The 16,333-nt window shown below is 40.4% G+C and overlaps 1 protein-coding gene across 1 annotated transcript; it reads right to left on the bottom strand.

Annotated features, from left to right (window-relative positions):
* Positions 1-4,873: 4,873 nt before the first annotated feature.
* LOC122549162 (Krueppel-like factor 10) lies at positions 4,874-15,426 on the bottom strand. The gene is made up of 4 exons (XM_043688522.1): positions 15,170-15,426; positions 8,810-9,049; positions 7,020-7,950; positions 4,874-6,518 (listed from the first exon to the last, which is right to left on the bottom strand). The coding sequence occupies exons 2-4, from the start codon at positions 9,038-9,040 to the stop codon at positions 6,250-6,252; spliced, it is 1,431 nt and encodes a 476-aa protein (XP_043544457.1). The 5' UTR covers positions 9,041-9,049; positions 15,170-15,426; the 3' UTR covers positions 4,874-6,249.
* Positions 15,427-16,333: the final 907 nt, after the last annotated feature.

Genomic DNA, 16,333 nt, shown 5'->3' on the forward strand with positions numbered 1-16,333 from the left:
AACTGGTCCCCATTAAAAGCCAGGCCATTCTTAGTTGGCCAACATGTGACTCCAGATCCACAGTAATGCTTTAACATTTATCTGTCTTCTGCGATGGCCTTAGGACAAAACTCTGTTTGGCTGCAGTTGACGATAACCTGCAAATGCTGGCTTTCTTGGTGAAGCCGATATCTCATTCAAGAAAGTAACAAGTTAAAATATGCAAACATGAGCACACAGACATATTGACCATAGTTTCAGTCACTATTACTGAAACCATGCTTTCAGCTCTAGATTTATTACTTACATTTTTCAATTAATTGATGCAGCTGAATCCCCCAGAGGATTAATCAGGGCCTCTAACAGTCTAAAGAAATTAATACAATGCCATTGTGCACTCCTGACACCAACTCCTATTTCTTATGTTTTTATTGATGGCCATGTGGTTGACAAAGTGTCTTTTATCATGTAATTTAATGCCACACTATGGGTTTGGGCTCACGATAGACTGTTCCAGGAGAAGGTGACATAAAGGACTATCTTCAGGCTTAGACTTAAAAGTAATGCTATTTATTATACATTAATACAAAATGCTGCTATACATTGTAATCTGACTCTGACTTACAGTTACAGGAGGTAAAGACTAATGCATTTTCTTCATGTGTTCAACTCAGTATACTCTCTGTATTTCTTCCAGACAGCAGAGACCTTTGGGGAATTCAGGTCAAGTATTCTTGAAGTGTGTTCTAACTCTGCACACTCTATGGTATTTATAATCAGTGATGTGCAGTTCTATAACTTCATCTCAAGGTTGCTTTGGGTCTTATTGTCCATATTCAACAATTTGAGAGCCTGAATCAGGATCTCACAATTTCACACTGGAGGCACAGTTGTTTAGTTGCACAGGGATTGAATTAGGTGCATTGTATCACAAACTGGAAAAAATCTCTCAAGCACGACTAACTGGTATTTCAGATTCCTCAAATATTTTGCACTGACTTAACAAGCTTTTGCTAATCTGACCAGGAACTAGACTTCCTCTGTCACACCTTACTCTGCTCTGTGTTGTTTTGGCAAGAGAAGTACAGGTTTTCTTAGCTTTCTTTATATTTCCTCAACTCACCCTTTGTCACTCCACATTTCACTTCAGCTCTGATGAAGAGTCATCTGGACTCAAAATGTTAGCTTGCTCTCTCTCTTCATGGATACCACCTGACCCATTGTGGTCTCCAGCATTTGTTGTTTTTAGTACAGATTCCAGTATCTGAAGTAATTTGTTCCTACATCCTGTAAACATATGCTACATCACCTTACTATGGTGTGGAGCCTTGTATTGCATTTAATACTCGGACCCAGGGCTTATATCAAATCAGCGTTGCCTCTTGAATTCAACATCCTGTAATTCTAGAAATAAACCTTGAATTCCAATAGCCATCTTTTTTTATAAAATGCTGACTTATGTGTAATTTGAACTTTAACCACTTGGTGGCACCACTGACCTATAAAATTTATCAGCAGTCTGCTATAATGAACAACACCCAGTTTGAAGATATTTCAAAACACTTCAGATGTCAATCCCAGTCAGTTCTGGTGGGTCACCAGGGCAACGTCTGGCTTGTGCTGATTTAGCTGATCTCAGGAAGGGTTGTGCTGATGGAGCAGAGGAAAGAGCTGATGTTATTCTTGCCGTGAAGTAATCCTGGCCCAAAGCCTTGTACACTGGGAGTGCTTGCCCCACCCCTCTGTCTCTTTGGGATTTTCCCAGTATAAAATGGAACAGATAGGGCCCCATGAAAAAATCCCAGTTCCTAGCCAATGAAGCAGTGTGTTGAGGACTGATAAAGACTCACATGCTCAGATAAGGTGGGACTTGCACTAAATGTACCACACATTTGAGTAATCCATCAACCAGAGTTGTATGAAGAATATCCATGTGTGAGGCTCTAAAAAAAAACCCTACGATACAATAATCCACAGGATACGTAATTGATATTCCTCCCATTGCATTTAATTCATATTTAGGAGCAACATTTTACACAGTGTATTTTTCAAATAGCAGCACCATGTAGTGCAATGCACTGACTTGACACAAGAGCTTCCAAAAACAAACTTCCATTCTTTGTGGATCCCTCAACACAGCTTGAATTCTCCAGTAGCAATCTTGACAGACCTCTTCAAACATTTGTTTTTGCACAGGGTGTTGCTGGGAAGTGCCAGCTGATAAAGAGGGGAACTGAGCAGCTGGGCAAAAAAGCTGCGTCTCTCCTTCACTAGAATGCGGGATCAAGGAGGAAACACAAGGTATTCCACCCGAAGAAGCTCAATGTCAAGTAAGGAAGAGAAAAAGAAAATGAAATGAGGGAGGAAAAGATTGGGTTAGCAGGGAGAAAATAAAAGAAATAAGATGAAAGAAAAGCTTTGAATATTCCTGAAAGGTTGAGACTCCCTACTTATAATTGTTTAGTTTCATTGATGAAAGTTGAATGGCAATAATGACCATCCATCATATTGTATTTATGGCTGAAATGAGAAATAGTAATGTTCTGGGACATGTCTGTTTGGCACCTACCACATAATGATTAATAGTGCAATGCTCTAATATTTATTTCAATGGTGAGACAGACAAGGTGGTACTAGAAGGCCACTTCTGGCTAGTTGCATTTCACCACACATCTTGCCCTCCCTTCAAGTCACTGTGCCATTTATGCTTATTAAGAAGTGAATACCACGAGCCTCATCAGCTACTTTTCTGATTAAATCTAAGTGAATGACATTGTTTAGACATACAGTAAAACTGTTTCTAAAAACTTATCTAGATACCACTAAAGGTGACAAGTAGCCATTACTACTTCTTGTATGAACATGTTCAGTGACTCTTTAACAGGTGATTCATCCAACACAATTGTCACAGGTTCCACGTAAAGTTAGTTCTTCTATAATGCAATGGTTGTGTCCTTGTGCAACTCCATGTTATTAGAAAAATCGCACTTTAGAAACAGCACTTAAAGTGTTGGCGATGTAATCACGTTACAGCCAACACATTTTAAAAGTTCACACTTTAGAAACAGCGTCCTCAATTCGTCAATCGTGTTACAGTGAATTTGTGTTAATGAAATAGCAGAACAACCTGTACAAAGTGATCATCCCCACTCTCTCATCAAACATTAGCGACAGATCATTGCCCCTTGAAACCCCAATTGACATTGCAACTTCCTGTTCATTCAGCCAGCTATGTCCCACTTCATAATTCATCTTCAAATGCAACTATGCCATCCCCAATTGTTTCTCTGAATTCCATTTTTGTTCAGCACAGGTACATCTCCCGCATTTTACCCATCTGCCAAACACTGGAATAATTTATAAATCAGTTATTAGATAAAACAAGTTCTTCTCAATCATGAGTATTTTTAAAATAACATTCCTTCCGACAATTCAAGCCTCTAAAACAGTCCTAATCTTGCTGCATCTTGGTCATGCCCGCTATCTTTTTGTCTCCGATGCATAAATTGCGAGTTAGTTATCCAACACAAAACTTCATCTACATAGACTTCAGCAGCCGCTTTGTGAGCAACGGAATAAGGCCTGGTACTTTTTGCTAAAAAAAATTAGAACATGTCCCTACATACTGGCACATCTTACCCCTTCACAGTGCCCATCTGTTAATGCAAAATTTGTCTTGCCGTGACGGGCAGCAGTGTTCTGTGGAAAGAATGGTGTATTGCTGTTCCATCACTGTTGCTGGGTGAAAATCCTGGAAATAACCCCACCCCTCACCCTGGCATTGTGGGTCTGCCTACAGCACATGACTGCAGCTGTTCAAGAAGGCAGCTCACTACCACCGCCTCAAGAGCAATGAGAAATGGACAACACAGCCTGGCCCAACCACCAATGCCCATATCTTGTGAATGGATTAAAAGAACATAACTGAGCTGCATTTCTGGTCCTGAGTTCTAAATACCCTCCTCTCTGCAGAGTAAAGAAAAATAAATGCATTTTGACAGAGATTTCTCTTCTTCCTTAGGCTCTTTCATCAAGTCATACAGCATGGAAATAGACTCTCCCTTCAACCAGTTCACGCTGACCATGGTTCAAAACCAGTCTGGTCCCACATGTCTGCGCTTGGCCCATATCACTCCAAACCTTTCCTATTCATGAACTTATCCAGATGTCTTTTAATCATTGTAACTGTAACTGCATCCACCAATCCTCTGGCAGTTCACTCCACACATGCCCCACTCTTTGTAAAAGATTGCCAGTCATGATTTTTAAAAAAAAAATCTTTCTCCTCTCAGTTTAAAAGTATGCCCCCTAGTTTTGAACTCCCCCACCACAGGAAAAGACCCTTGTCATTCACCTTATCTATACCCCTTATGATTTTATAAACCTCAAAAAATAAAATTCACCTCTCAACCTTCTATGCTCCAGTGAAAAATGTCCTTGCCCTTCCAGTTTATTTTTATGTATCAAACCCTCTATTCCTGGCTACATCCTGGTCAATCTTTTCTGAACCCTCTCCAATTTAACAACATCCTTCCTATAATTGAGTGATTAGAACTGCACACTGTACTCCAGAAGAGGCCTCAGCAATGTACAACCTCAACATAACATCCCAACTCCTATACTCTTCATTAATTTCTTTCCCTGGCCCTGTTCAGCCCCACACTGCCTCAGATCTTGATGCCCCTTGTATAATGCATTGGTGGGGTGTCCACCAGGTGCAACAAAAACAATGAAAGGGGCATTTCCAAACTGGAGTTATTTGGTCTGGAAAAAACAGGTTCACCATTGGCTCCAGATTGTTCTAGATAGACCAGTGCTGCCAAGTTTACCATCATATGTTACAGATAGAGGTGCTGCACTAACCCTTCACATTAATAAAATATTTGGAAAAATTGAGACAAAAACAGTATTTTCATGTGTGATAGAAAATTTATTGCCTTTAGTATTTAACAAATATGTAAACAAAGTTTATGAAAGAAAAATTCTTGTAGTCAAATTATAGAAAAAGGTGCACCATTAAGTAAATACTCTTAAAGTGAGCAATAATTAAGCTCGCGGGCTCTTAACTCTGATCGATAAAAAGAATTGTACAGTTAACTGAATGAGATGTTGTCCTCACAGAGGGGACATTCCATTCAAAACACTGCCACCGTAAATTGAAAGATAAGACAGACAACTAAATTCTGTAAGGGAGAATGCAGGAAAATACTGATGCATTATGTATAGACAATTGCATTGTAGTTTGCAAACGGTGAATGGAGGAGTTAAATGTGCTGTTCCTCCACATACAGGTTCAGTAACAAAATTCCTGAACAACAGTTAATGTTGATGGTTTGAAATAAATAATACCAGTGCGTACAAATATTTAAATGTGTACAGTGGTAAGATTTATTATAAAGTCTAGCAATAGCCTCACCCAGTTTCTGAAGAGATCCTATGATAAACTTCAACCTTTACGCCAAGAGGAAGAGTTACAAAAATTTAATTTTGTTTTTGTAAATTTAGCAGTCCCATTCAAATAGAAAAAAAGCATAAAAATAACCATATTCATCTTCATAAGCCAAATAGATGCATACATCTGCTGGAAAATCTTTATGCTCCATCTCACCATTTCTGAAATGAGACATGAACTGAAATTTATGTGGGGCATTTGCAGAAAGTTGGTGGCATTGTTTCAGCATTTTATAGGCCCCATCCAATACCTGCCTCCCAAATATTAGCATAGTGTATAACATGCCAGCTTTTTACTGCTCCTTATCCCCTTTGATTGTGGACATGTTATCACACTGGTACAGTAAGCAGTTGATGCTACTGTCCACTCACATACTCTGCTCACTGACACCTCAGACAAGCTTCTGTCCCAATGACCTGACTGCTGCTCTTAGCAATCGAGGAGACAGGCAGAGAGAGAGAGAGAGAGAGAGAGCGAGAGCGCGCTCTTGGACATCTCACCCCAGTTGATAGGCTCGTAAGCAGAGAACCCTCTCCATACTTCCAAATTCTCACAACTGTGCTGTCGCACAAACTAAAACAAACACTGATTTCTCTGGGTGCAGCTAGTCACTGGTTCCTGACTGTGTAACATACCATCCATGCTAGTTGCCTGTACAGCTGTGACCTCTGTTCAGCACATTCTGCTCATGGTTGTACATAAATCATTTATAGTACATATAATCTTGCCATTCTTGTGATCCCTTCAAGATTTTGCAGATGTGAATTACTCTTCCAACGAAGGAAGTGTTTGTTTTTTGGGTGGTCAACATAATGTAATCAGTGAGGCTGCACAGTTTTGGGAGCAGGGACTGGTGAGGCACTGTCACTCAGTTTGCTCACTTCCATCTTCCAGTTTGGAAGCTTCTTAGCAGAAAGATGCCGGCGGGCGTGTTTAGTCAGGTGATCACTCCTCATAAAGCGACGCTCACACATCGGACACACAAACTTCTTCTCGCCTGTGTGGGTCCTGCGATGCCGCGATAACTCATCAGAGCGAGCAAACCTCCTGTCACAGTCTTCCCAATTACAACTGAAGGGTTTTTCACCTGGAATGGGACACAGCAATAAATCCATTATGATTTTTCTTTGAAAGAAACACAGATATGCATGGTTTGTGTTAGCCAAGTGAGGACTTATTCAAAAATGCATTCAAGGTATTTATGTCCCAACTGAATCAAAATGTCACTTTCACCCTTCAAATACAGATGGCAGTGAGACTGTGTATGATCAACTCAGGTCTAGTTAGGAGCAACCCATAATTGTCAGATTTCAAGATGAATTAGTCGATGTAACCAAAAAAAAATTAATACACTCATTCCAAATGCACTGACAAAAGTGCAAAAACAGCAGCTAACATATCCCATTCCCCCCAGCTATGAAGCACAAACCTTCCCCAGTGTAACTGGTATGTGAATTAGAAAAACAATAAGCTGAATGCTTTTATGCATTTTTCGGTGCCCACATTGTACTAGCAGAGTCTTGGAAACTCAATAAACCTGAATTGAGAAAACCTAACTACAAGGAGGCCCGACACACAAATACTGTACCTGTATGAGTCCTCATGTGTGCCTTCAGATGAGAGCTTTTAAAGTAGGTTTTTCCACAGCCTGGGTGATCACAGATGTGACTCCGGTGTCGAGAAACATCAACCTGAGCAACAATCGTCTGGACAGGTGGCATGATGCCAGGGGCTGGTGCAATAGGAGAAAGCTTGGTGCCATTCAGGCTACTGACTGGTGGCTTTGTATACTTGACAGCAGGCCGTGGCACCACAAACATTAGGGCACCTTTGGAAATTGGCGCTCCCATGAAGACAACAGATGGGCTTACAGTTGGGTGCTTTGTGGCAGGAATGTTTGTACTGACAGGAAGCATTTGGCAGATGATGGGCATTGATGGCATACTGGAAGAAACTGATGATGACACCAACATTGAAGCTTGCCGATTCTGAGTGATGACAGGAGTCTGGGTACTTGAAAATAGAGCTTGCCCCAACAATGGAGTGCAATTTACAGTCCGTGGTAAATGTTGGCTTTCATTTTTCTTCACTGTTGGCCCTCTGTTGGTTTCAAGTACTGGTTGCGTTGAAGCATTTAGTTCATGTGACACACAATTGTTCAATCCATTGCCATTACTTTCCAATCTTTTCTCTTCAACTGTGCCCACTGGGGGTGAGCTGTATTTTGATTTTTGATCAGCAGAGCTGTGGGTCACCCTAACTGGGCAAGGATGATTAGTGCAAGCTAAAACATCGGCAGTGTGACGTATCACACTCGTAGCTTGGGACCGTGGTTTTGTAGATACAGCTACGGTTTTTGCACGGTGAGAGAACATTGGCATTGCTGCTTCAGTGACCCTGCTGGTTTGTCTGGATAAAGGGAGCTCCACTTTAGACAATACAGTAGAAGGGACTGGCATTGCAGGATGAACTATTTGAGATGCTTCAAAGTTAGGTGGACTGTATGGTGGGGTTAGACACTAGAATACGAAAAGAGAAATGTTAGGATGCATTCATTCTCCAAAACAAATTGAAAACTTGCTATGAAGGATAAAATTAATATTTAAAAACAGAACATGAGCTTTCAGTGCAGCACAGTAGGAATTCTACATGGCTAGCATGCCTCCTTTCAGACAAGTTATTAACAAGCAGCTGGCCCATTTGTACAGGTGGACATTAAAGATTCACAGTGCTATTCAAGGAAGAGCTGTTGACATGTCCTGGTCTCCCATCTAATATGCATGTCACACCAATATAACAAAAACACATTAATTGGATAATTTTAGTGGGAACTTGCTATGCCTAATATTTTTGTTTCCCTACACAGTGATTGTACCCAAGAGCATATCATTGTTTGTGAAACTTCATCAAAATTCTCTTTCATCAATTGTCAGTCTCTCAGGCCCTTGCATTGTCTTTGTCCTTTGTCAAGGGGCATGCTGACCATTGGTGGGTTACAGTTCTGCAGAAGCAAGCTGCCTTCTGAGACCTTTGTCAAGTAGCAACTTCCTCCTACTGGCTGAAATGGTTTTACTGAACCGCAAAAACCCCATAGTCAGGCCTGATCCTGTAGTACCCACTTTCAGAGTTCAGTACACATTCTGGTTGATTACCTACTGCCCCTGCATTGGGACATAGAGGACAATTTTTAACCCAAACCTGCCACAGTCTTGGTCAAGATCAGGCAAAGTACCACAGATGAAGCTTTCCTGGGTCCTCTCTAAGTTTGAATGCTTACTCCATTACATACTGTACCTACTCAGTGAGGCATTGGGGGAAGGTCTCCAGTTAAAAGTTGCCTTCATTGTCTAATCTTTAACACTTTTGGTAGATACTCACAAACAGAGGAAATGTGTGGAAATCTCTAGAACTGGACAGTAAATTATCTTCAGCTTCCTCAGAGACATCGGACGCTGGTGTCAGTGGTCTCAGCTCAGTATAACATTTGGAATCGTACTTCCAGTTGCAGCTCATGGACATCAGAGCTTCAACAGCTTCAATGTCACCTTGTTGTGTTCTTCTGTCACAGGAGCGCTCATTGACCTCAAAATGTGTTGGACCCGTCTCCATTATTTCCACCTGTTGAGAAAAACAAAAGAATTCAAGAAACTTGGTTAGTTATAAATGATAGTCTGACCTATCAAACTATGTTCTTCCTCTCCTCAACACCAGTAATGCAAGCAAGTTACTAAAAAATGTCAAGATTTTACTGATTTGCCAAGTGTTAGTATTGTGGCTCCTCCTCTCAACCCATCAGAAAATCTTAGTGCAGCTTTCCTCTCTATCACCAGGCTCATTTCTATGCTTGGCTTGAGTGATTTTTTTTTGTAATGTATTTTTTTTTTTAAAAAGTGTTAATCATTTCCCATCAACAATTTCAAACATGTGACAAATTTCATTTCTTCTTCCTTATTATTGAAATGGAATAAAATAGTGTCCTGATCCAACCTGATGCAAGTATCAAATTTCATACATTATGCATTATCATTCACCTCTGTCTTGACCTCATTCCTATTGAATTTCCTCTGGATTTAAATTGCTCCTCACTCAAGTGCTACCTGTATATTTCCACCTCATCCAATGTTCTGCTTCCCTTTATTTGGCCATACGGAGTTTGATTCCCATCACCCCTTTCTCTATCCTCAATCAGTTCCAGCGTACTGAACTTAAAGTCTCTGTTTACATATTCATGCAATTCATGTGAAATGCGTCCTTCGTCGTCTTGTCCCAGCGTGCTTATGCCTTTTCTGGGCCTTTTTCTGGTCATGGTCTCCTCATTCTACTGCCACTCAAAGTCTTCTCGTTATTCATGTCAAGACTCCCTGCCTCTGCAACTTTCTGAACTCACCTTAATAAACTTGCCAAAGAAAAAGTCTACTTGAATATGCTCTTGGCCATTTCTTAATCCTTCTCTTGTTGATTTGTGTGTTTTGCCTCTGTTCTCTAAATACTCCTGTATTTATACAATTATTCCATTGGAAAACTAACACTTGTCAGTGAAATACATAAAGGATCTTCTTGTCTGTTACCCAGAGTTCAAACTGCATCCAGTACCATCAGGATCATTGTCAAAGCTCAGTTCACTTGTAGGTCACCCTGATAATAATCTTTCCTGCCACAACATCCTAGTTGCCTAACGCAGAACGTGATTAATACTGAATAAAAACAGACATGCAGTCAAAGAGTTTCATCTTGTACTCATTACGACAATGCATATTCACTTCCAGTGCCAATGTGATACCCAGGTACATAGGCCATACAAGCCAAATTGCTGATCATATTGTTAACCAGGATATGCCCTAGCTTGTTCACAATTGGCAGAGTACAGACAGTCATGAAGCCAACTGACTGTTTGTACTCTGCCATTTGTGAACAAGCTAGGACATATCCTGGTTAAGACTCTGATCGTAATATCCAATGTTGAGTGCAAATCTGCAATTAAACAGCACTTGCTAATAATTACAGCACAGATGGCCGAAGAGCATGTTTGTGTGCTGTAGCGTTCTACATTCTATGTACACTGACAATCAATTTAAGATGATCAGACAGACTTGCAATGTGGCTCATTTACACTTAAGAGTAATATATATTGACATACAAGGACTTCTCCTCTGCAGGGAGAAAAACAATAACCTGTAGAAGCATTTTCTCATTTTTTGGATTAGTCAGAAAGGTGGCAGCAATAGTTCCCTGGTGAATTCTCCATGGCAACACCTCAACTAAAACAAAAATCTTCAACAGCATATTTTTTTTCCCCGCAAACAAGAATCCAATTTATTGATTTATTATTGGGCGACTTTCATAGTTCAAATAGACATGGTCAACATGCAAAGTTTTTGAATTCTGGAAAGATGTAAAAGCGTGCAATTGCCATAATACTATTTCAAATCAAAATGATTTTTCAGCTCAATGACTTTGCGCAAAATGAGTAGAGACCAAGTACTTTCAAGTAATCTGGCCTTAGAAGAAGATGAGGAATAATGAGACCAAAGTGTGCAGAAGTAATCAAGTCCTCATTTTAAGATCGCACACTGTCATTTTTGGATAGTTTAAATTATTTATGTGTTGATACTGAAATTTGCAGCAACTTGGGATAAACATTCAGTTGGAGCTTAGCAGTTTTTCCTGTTGCACACGTGGAGGATTGAGAATAGAGGGCAGCAGGATTTTCCTCAGGATCACTGACAGCAGGATGTGATTACATTATGACAAATTTTGTGGACATAAATCAGACAAAAGATTGACAAAATGTGACATCAGAACAACAGGGAATACATGCAGATGCAAGAATATACAGTAACCATGTTAATGATATATTAGATAATAGCTGGAGTGCCTGATTTCCAGTATAAGCCACTGAATACATTTCATTTTGAAATTCAATTCAAACAAAACAGTGTGCAAACTGGCAAATCCACAAATATGGAACTTACTTGAAAAGTTACACTCCCTTATTTCTATTAGCACTCAAAACACAAACTAAAATTAAAGTGTTTTGCTTAAAAGTAACTCAATGACAATTTTGAGTTTGATATTCTAGGTACTGTGCACATTCCATGGAGAAGCCAAAAAAACAATTTTTAAAGTTTAAAAACAATTCAAGTTATTCATAGCTTCATCTTTAAATTTCAAGATGATGGGATTGCTTTCTCTAAACTTAGAAGCCTTGCTCAGTTGAAAGCTGGTGAGCAGTAATCGATACATAACATTAGGTGGGTGCCCATGCAGGGCTCAGCTTGCCCCAATTCACCAATGACTATTCTCCTAGCAGTGCCCCTGACTAAGCTGCTCCTACTCTGCAGATTTGGCACATTTCTGGGATGGCTCCCTCCGAGGCTTAACATGAAAAGAAAAACAAGTCCAATTCTTCATTTCAATTAGTATGTTGCTGACTCATGAAATTCCTCTTTAAACTAAAAGTCCCTGAAGCAAGAATCCTATGGCAGGAAGTGACTAGTTTAATTTTTGAAGGTAGTACTGGGGGCAGCTCCTGACAAGCCCAAACAACACACAAAGTAATGAATAGTCTGATGTCAGCAAAACCCCTGAAATCTCAAGTTTAGTGAAAGGATACAGGTAAACTAAGCTACAGGCTTAAACAAAATATTTTACAGGAAAAAAAATCCCAGTTCCCCTTCCTTTTCACCTCACAGTCTGCCAATACCAATTAGAAAGTCCCAGAAAGCAATTTAGCAATGATTCAAATGCCAATAACCCTGTTCCCAGCTCAGTGCAGGGGGGCACCCATCTGCTATTTTAAAACAAAAATCACAACTGAGATAAGAGAAAAATGATGAGGTTAAAAGCCACAAGTAGGAAGAACACCACTGCTTGTGTAGTTACAAGTGCGGTTAGGCTTTCCTATTATTGGGTTGTTTAGCAACAGTTCACAATCATTCTATTGCATAACCAGGAAAGGGAAAAATATTCTTTAAAAAAATACTTCTCGACCCAAACACAAACAACTCAATGAGCAACAACAACTTCCCACAACATTGGAACAATTGGAAGTATGCAATTCACAACAATTCTTGTAACAACTACACACTTTCAGTCAATAAATAAGGAGTTGAACCATAGAAGATTGAACAACATGGGAGGAGTAAATGCTGCAGAAGGTTATACAGAGCGTAGAGAAAGAGAACTGAAAATGAACAGACGTATTTTTACGTCGATATGCTGGGAAACCAAAAGCCAAGTAGATTGAAGAAAGGAGGAGTGGGATGATGGACATTTTTTAAATGGGTAACATTTATGGATAACAGTAGCTTACAGGTAACATCACTAGATTAAGAATCCAAAGGATAGGCCCTGGGCATGAGGATGAGGATGAGAACTGGTGGAATTTGTGTTCACTAAGATCAAGAATTGAAAGCTGGTTACAGTAATGGTAACCATGACAACAATCATCAATTGTATAAATCTAACTCATTAACGTCATTTAGGGAAGGAAATCTGTCATCCTTACCCGGTCAGGCCTACCCGTGAGTACAGACACATAGCAACATGGTTGACCCTAACTGCCCTCCAAATAGCCTCAGAAACCATTCAGGTCAAGGAATGATCAAGGATGTGCACCAAATGCTATCCCTGACAATGGCACCCATGACACTTGAAAAGGGGAGAATAAAATACAGTGCACAGAGAGAAAGGATAGTATGAGTTTCTGACCAGTTGGTAGTTTATGAATGAGCAAGGTACATATAGAGGAAAATTACTTTAGAGGTCAGGGAAAGTATGGATATGGGTTTCAAGAACAGGAGGATTGAGGCAAGAGCAGTTTGAAGATGTAGAAATAAGGGATGTGAATAATATGTGGGGTTTGAAGATCAGCTCTAGATTAAATATGATATGAATGCTCTCCATGCTCTGGTTGAGAATAGCTGAGGAAGAGAATAAGTCAGTGACAAGGAGCCTGTGTCTATGACAATGGCTTAAAGCAATGATTTCAGTCCTCCCTTTGACCAGCTGGAGGAAACTGTGACTCATGCAGGAGCCAATATCAGACAAAAACTCAGCACAGAGGTGATACAAGGCTGAAATAAATGACAAGAAAGTTGTCATTGGGATGCATTATAGAAACTGAATGTTATCTGTGAATGATGTCAGAGGACAGGATTGGAGGAGGAGGAGGAGCAGGGCCAAGGATAGATTCTTAGGTGAGTCTAGGAGTGATAGGGATCATACAGAAATAAAATCATTATTTTGAGTAGATAGGAATAATACCACATAACAGCAGCTTAATGGAATCTGGCCAACTGTGTCAAATACACAGAGATCAATCAGTACAGGGAGGAATAAATCACCACACAGTCTGTGACAGAATAAGAAGTTTTCATTACATATTTAAATTACTAAACATGTAAAACAGTTTTAAATCATCACATTTCAATGAAAACCTGATGGGTTCTTGTTTGGATGTCTAGTTCCTGTGACCCTAAATAATTCATAAATCTTTCCTATACAGTACATTAAATAATCAACTTAACTAAAGAAAAGTACAACACTCATAATCTGAAATGAAAACAATAAGTTCTGGAGAAACTCAGCAGGTCTGATAGCATCTGTACAGAGCAGAACAGTTAACGTTTTGGATCCAGTATGAGCACTCTCCCATATGCCAAGTTTGCCCAGCATCTTTTGCTTTTAGGATCAAATAATGTCTGTCACACACAAATTGGCTATTGCTTAGTTTAGAACATAATAAGCATCTACTGGAGTTTCACTCCCATAGCCTCTTGTATACTGGGCGACCTTAAATGTTACCTCTGCACATAAAGTCAGGGTGATTTTGATTGGCGTTCAGGGTATTTCTCAGACATTACCAGAGGTGTGTGACATAGTTAGATTCCTCGCAGAAAAATGCAATCGTGGGTCTGATGAGAAACGTGCCCCCCGCCCCCCGACACACCCCACACACTGTCCTTTCGCTCGCTGCACTGAGGTGCAACCCCGCCTAGCAGTGAGTGGATTGGAGCAGATTCTCCCCATGTGAAGGCTGCATGCTGAGCCGCTGCGCGAACTTGAACCAGTCACCGCAGCGACCTTTCCCCCAGTTTCCAAACAAGCTCCAGCGCATACACACACACACTCTCTCTCTCCCCCACCCCAGCAAACAGGCAGAGGCTGCAGAAAACAGACACTCACTCACATTGGAGCAAATGAACAAAAAGCAGAAACCAAGACAAAAAAAAGAGACAAGTCGATAAACAAAACAGGAACAGTAAACTTCCACCTTTCTACTTCTAATGGCATTCTGTAGCGAAAACAAAAAACATGCTCAATCAACATTGAGGGTTCGGGGGGGGGGGGGGGAGCGGAGAGAAAGGAGGGATGAAATCTCTTAGTGATATTTCACAGACAGAAGAATACTCCCCCTCAGAGGAGCAATTACTGACAATAAATTCGGTTCTATGCTAAGAAATGTAATATTGGCTCACCAAACTCAGATTATACAATATTTCCCTTAGCCAGTCACATAATAGGAATTTACTGTATTGGTTTAATTAATTCTGGGAAAGAGGAGGGGGTAAGTGGAAAGGCTTCAAGAAGAAATACAGACATTATTTTCAAAGTAAACAACGAAATCTACTGATGTACAGACGTTCATGTACATATCATGGACTAAGGAGAGGGAGGAACACTTTATTCTGTGAACTGCTGTCAAAACGTAACACAATAAAACTAACAACTACTCACTCTTGGCTTTCAGCAACGAAACGCATAAATTGAGTGCAGATACACAAAGGAAACGGAGCCCCGCTACACTGTAGCCACCCTGCAGTTATTGCTGCCAATTCACTCCAGCCCAGTCCCGCCCCTTGCTTCATTCAGGTGGGGAGTCCACCGTGGGCGGTGCCGAGACCGAGCACCGACCAGTCAGGCACAAAGGTGTGCGCGACGCCGGCGAATGGGCGGCCGGGGGCTGCGTGATCAGCGGCTGGTGGCTGGCATGATGGAGTTCTGGCTGCAGCGTGGAGCCCCCGCCCAGGGAGCCCGCGCTCTGTCAGCAGGCGACACCGATTCCCCTGCAACATCCTGCCTTTTCCACAGTCACGCACTCATACTAACCGCACTCTGCATGACTCATCAGTCACGATGGAGCCGTGAAAGCAACAAACAATATATATTTCAAAAACTCAATTCTGGAGTCCAGTGGCCATTTAGAAGTCCAAGAATACCTGATCAAAATTTAACGTTATTTGCTACTATTATGTTCTCTTAAATGTTTTAATTCGATTCGGGAGAGTGAGACAACAAAATGTGAAGCTTGCTAACAGACTAACATTTAAAAACGTAGGCATTGCTTTGCTGGGATTGGAAGTGGTCACGTAGGACGCTTCACAGTTTGGTATTGTATGGCCAAAACATCAATTGTTAATCATGGTTTGCACAAGCAGTGTTTATTTAATTCGGATGTCGACAATCACAATTAAGTGTTACAGGAGTAGGCATAGAAAGGTAAAAAACAAATTGGGCAGGAATCAGTTTTATCGAAAAGAAACTGATTTGCATAATGGGTTACCCACTGCAGTACTTGCTATACATAACACTAAAAAGACTAAAGAAAGACTTGGGATTAGGGTTTTCCCACAGAGTTGCTAATATATGGAAATACCTCCAGTTTAAGTAATTAATATAATTAAAAATCTAGGTCATTCAAAAAGTGATTCAAAGTTAGCAACTGTAGATTTAGATGATTATAAAACTGAGCGAGACACACTCAATTTAACTAGTCTCCAAATATAAATGTCAATTTATGTTGACATTGTCTCAATGAGCACAATACTGTCTAATTTTTTTTTCAATGATCTAAGACATTGAGCTTTGTGCTTCTAGCAAACTAAAACAAAAAAAAAACTG

The sequence above is a fragment of the Chiloscyllium plagiosum genome, chromosome 4 (genome assembly GCF_004010195.1).
Source record: "Chiloscyllium plagiosum isolate BGI_BamShark_2017 chromosome 4, ASM401019v2, whole genome shotgun sequence".
Lineage (NCBI taxonomy): Eukaryota > Metazoa > Chordata > Chondrichthyes > Orectolobiformes > Hemiscylliidae > Chiloscyllium > Chiloscyllium plagiosum.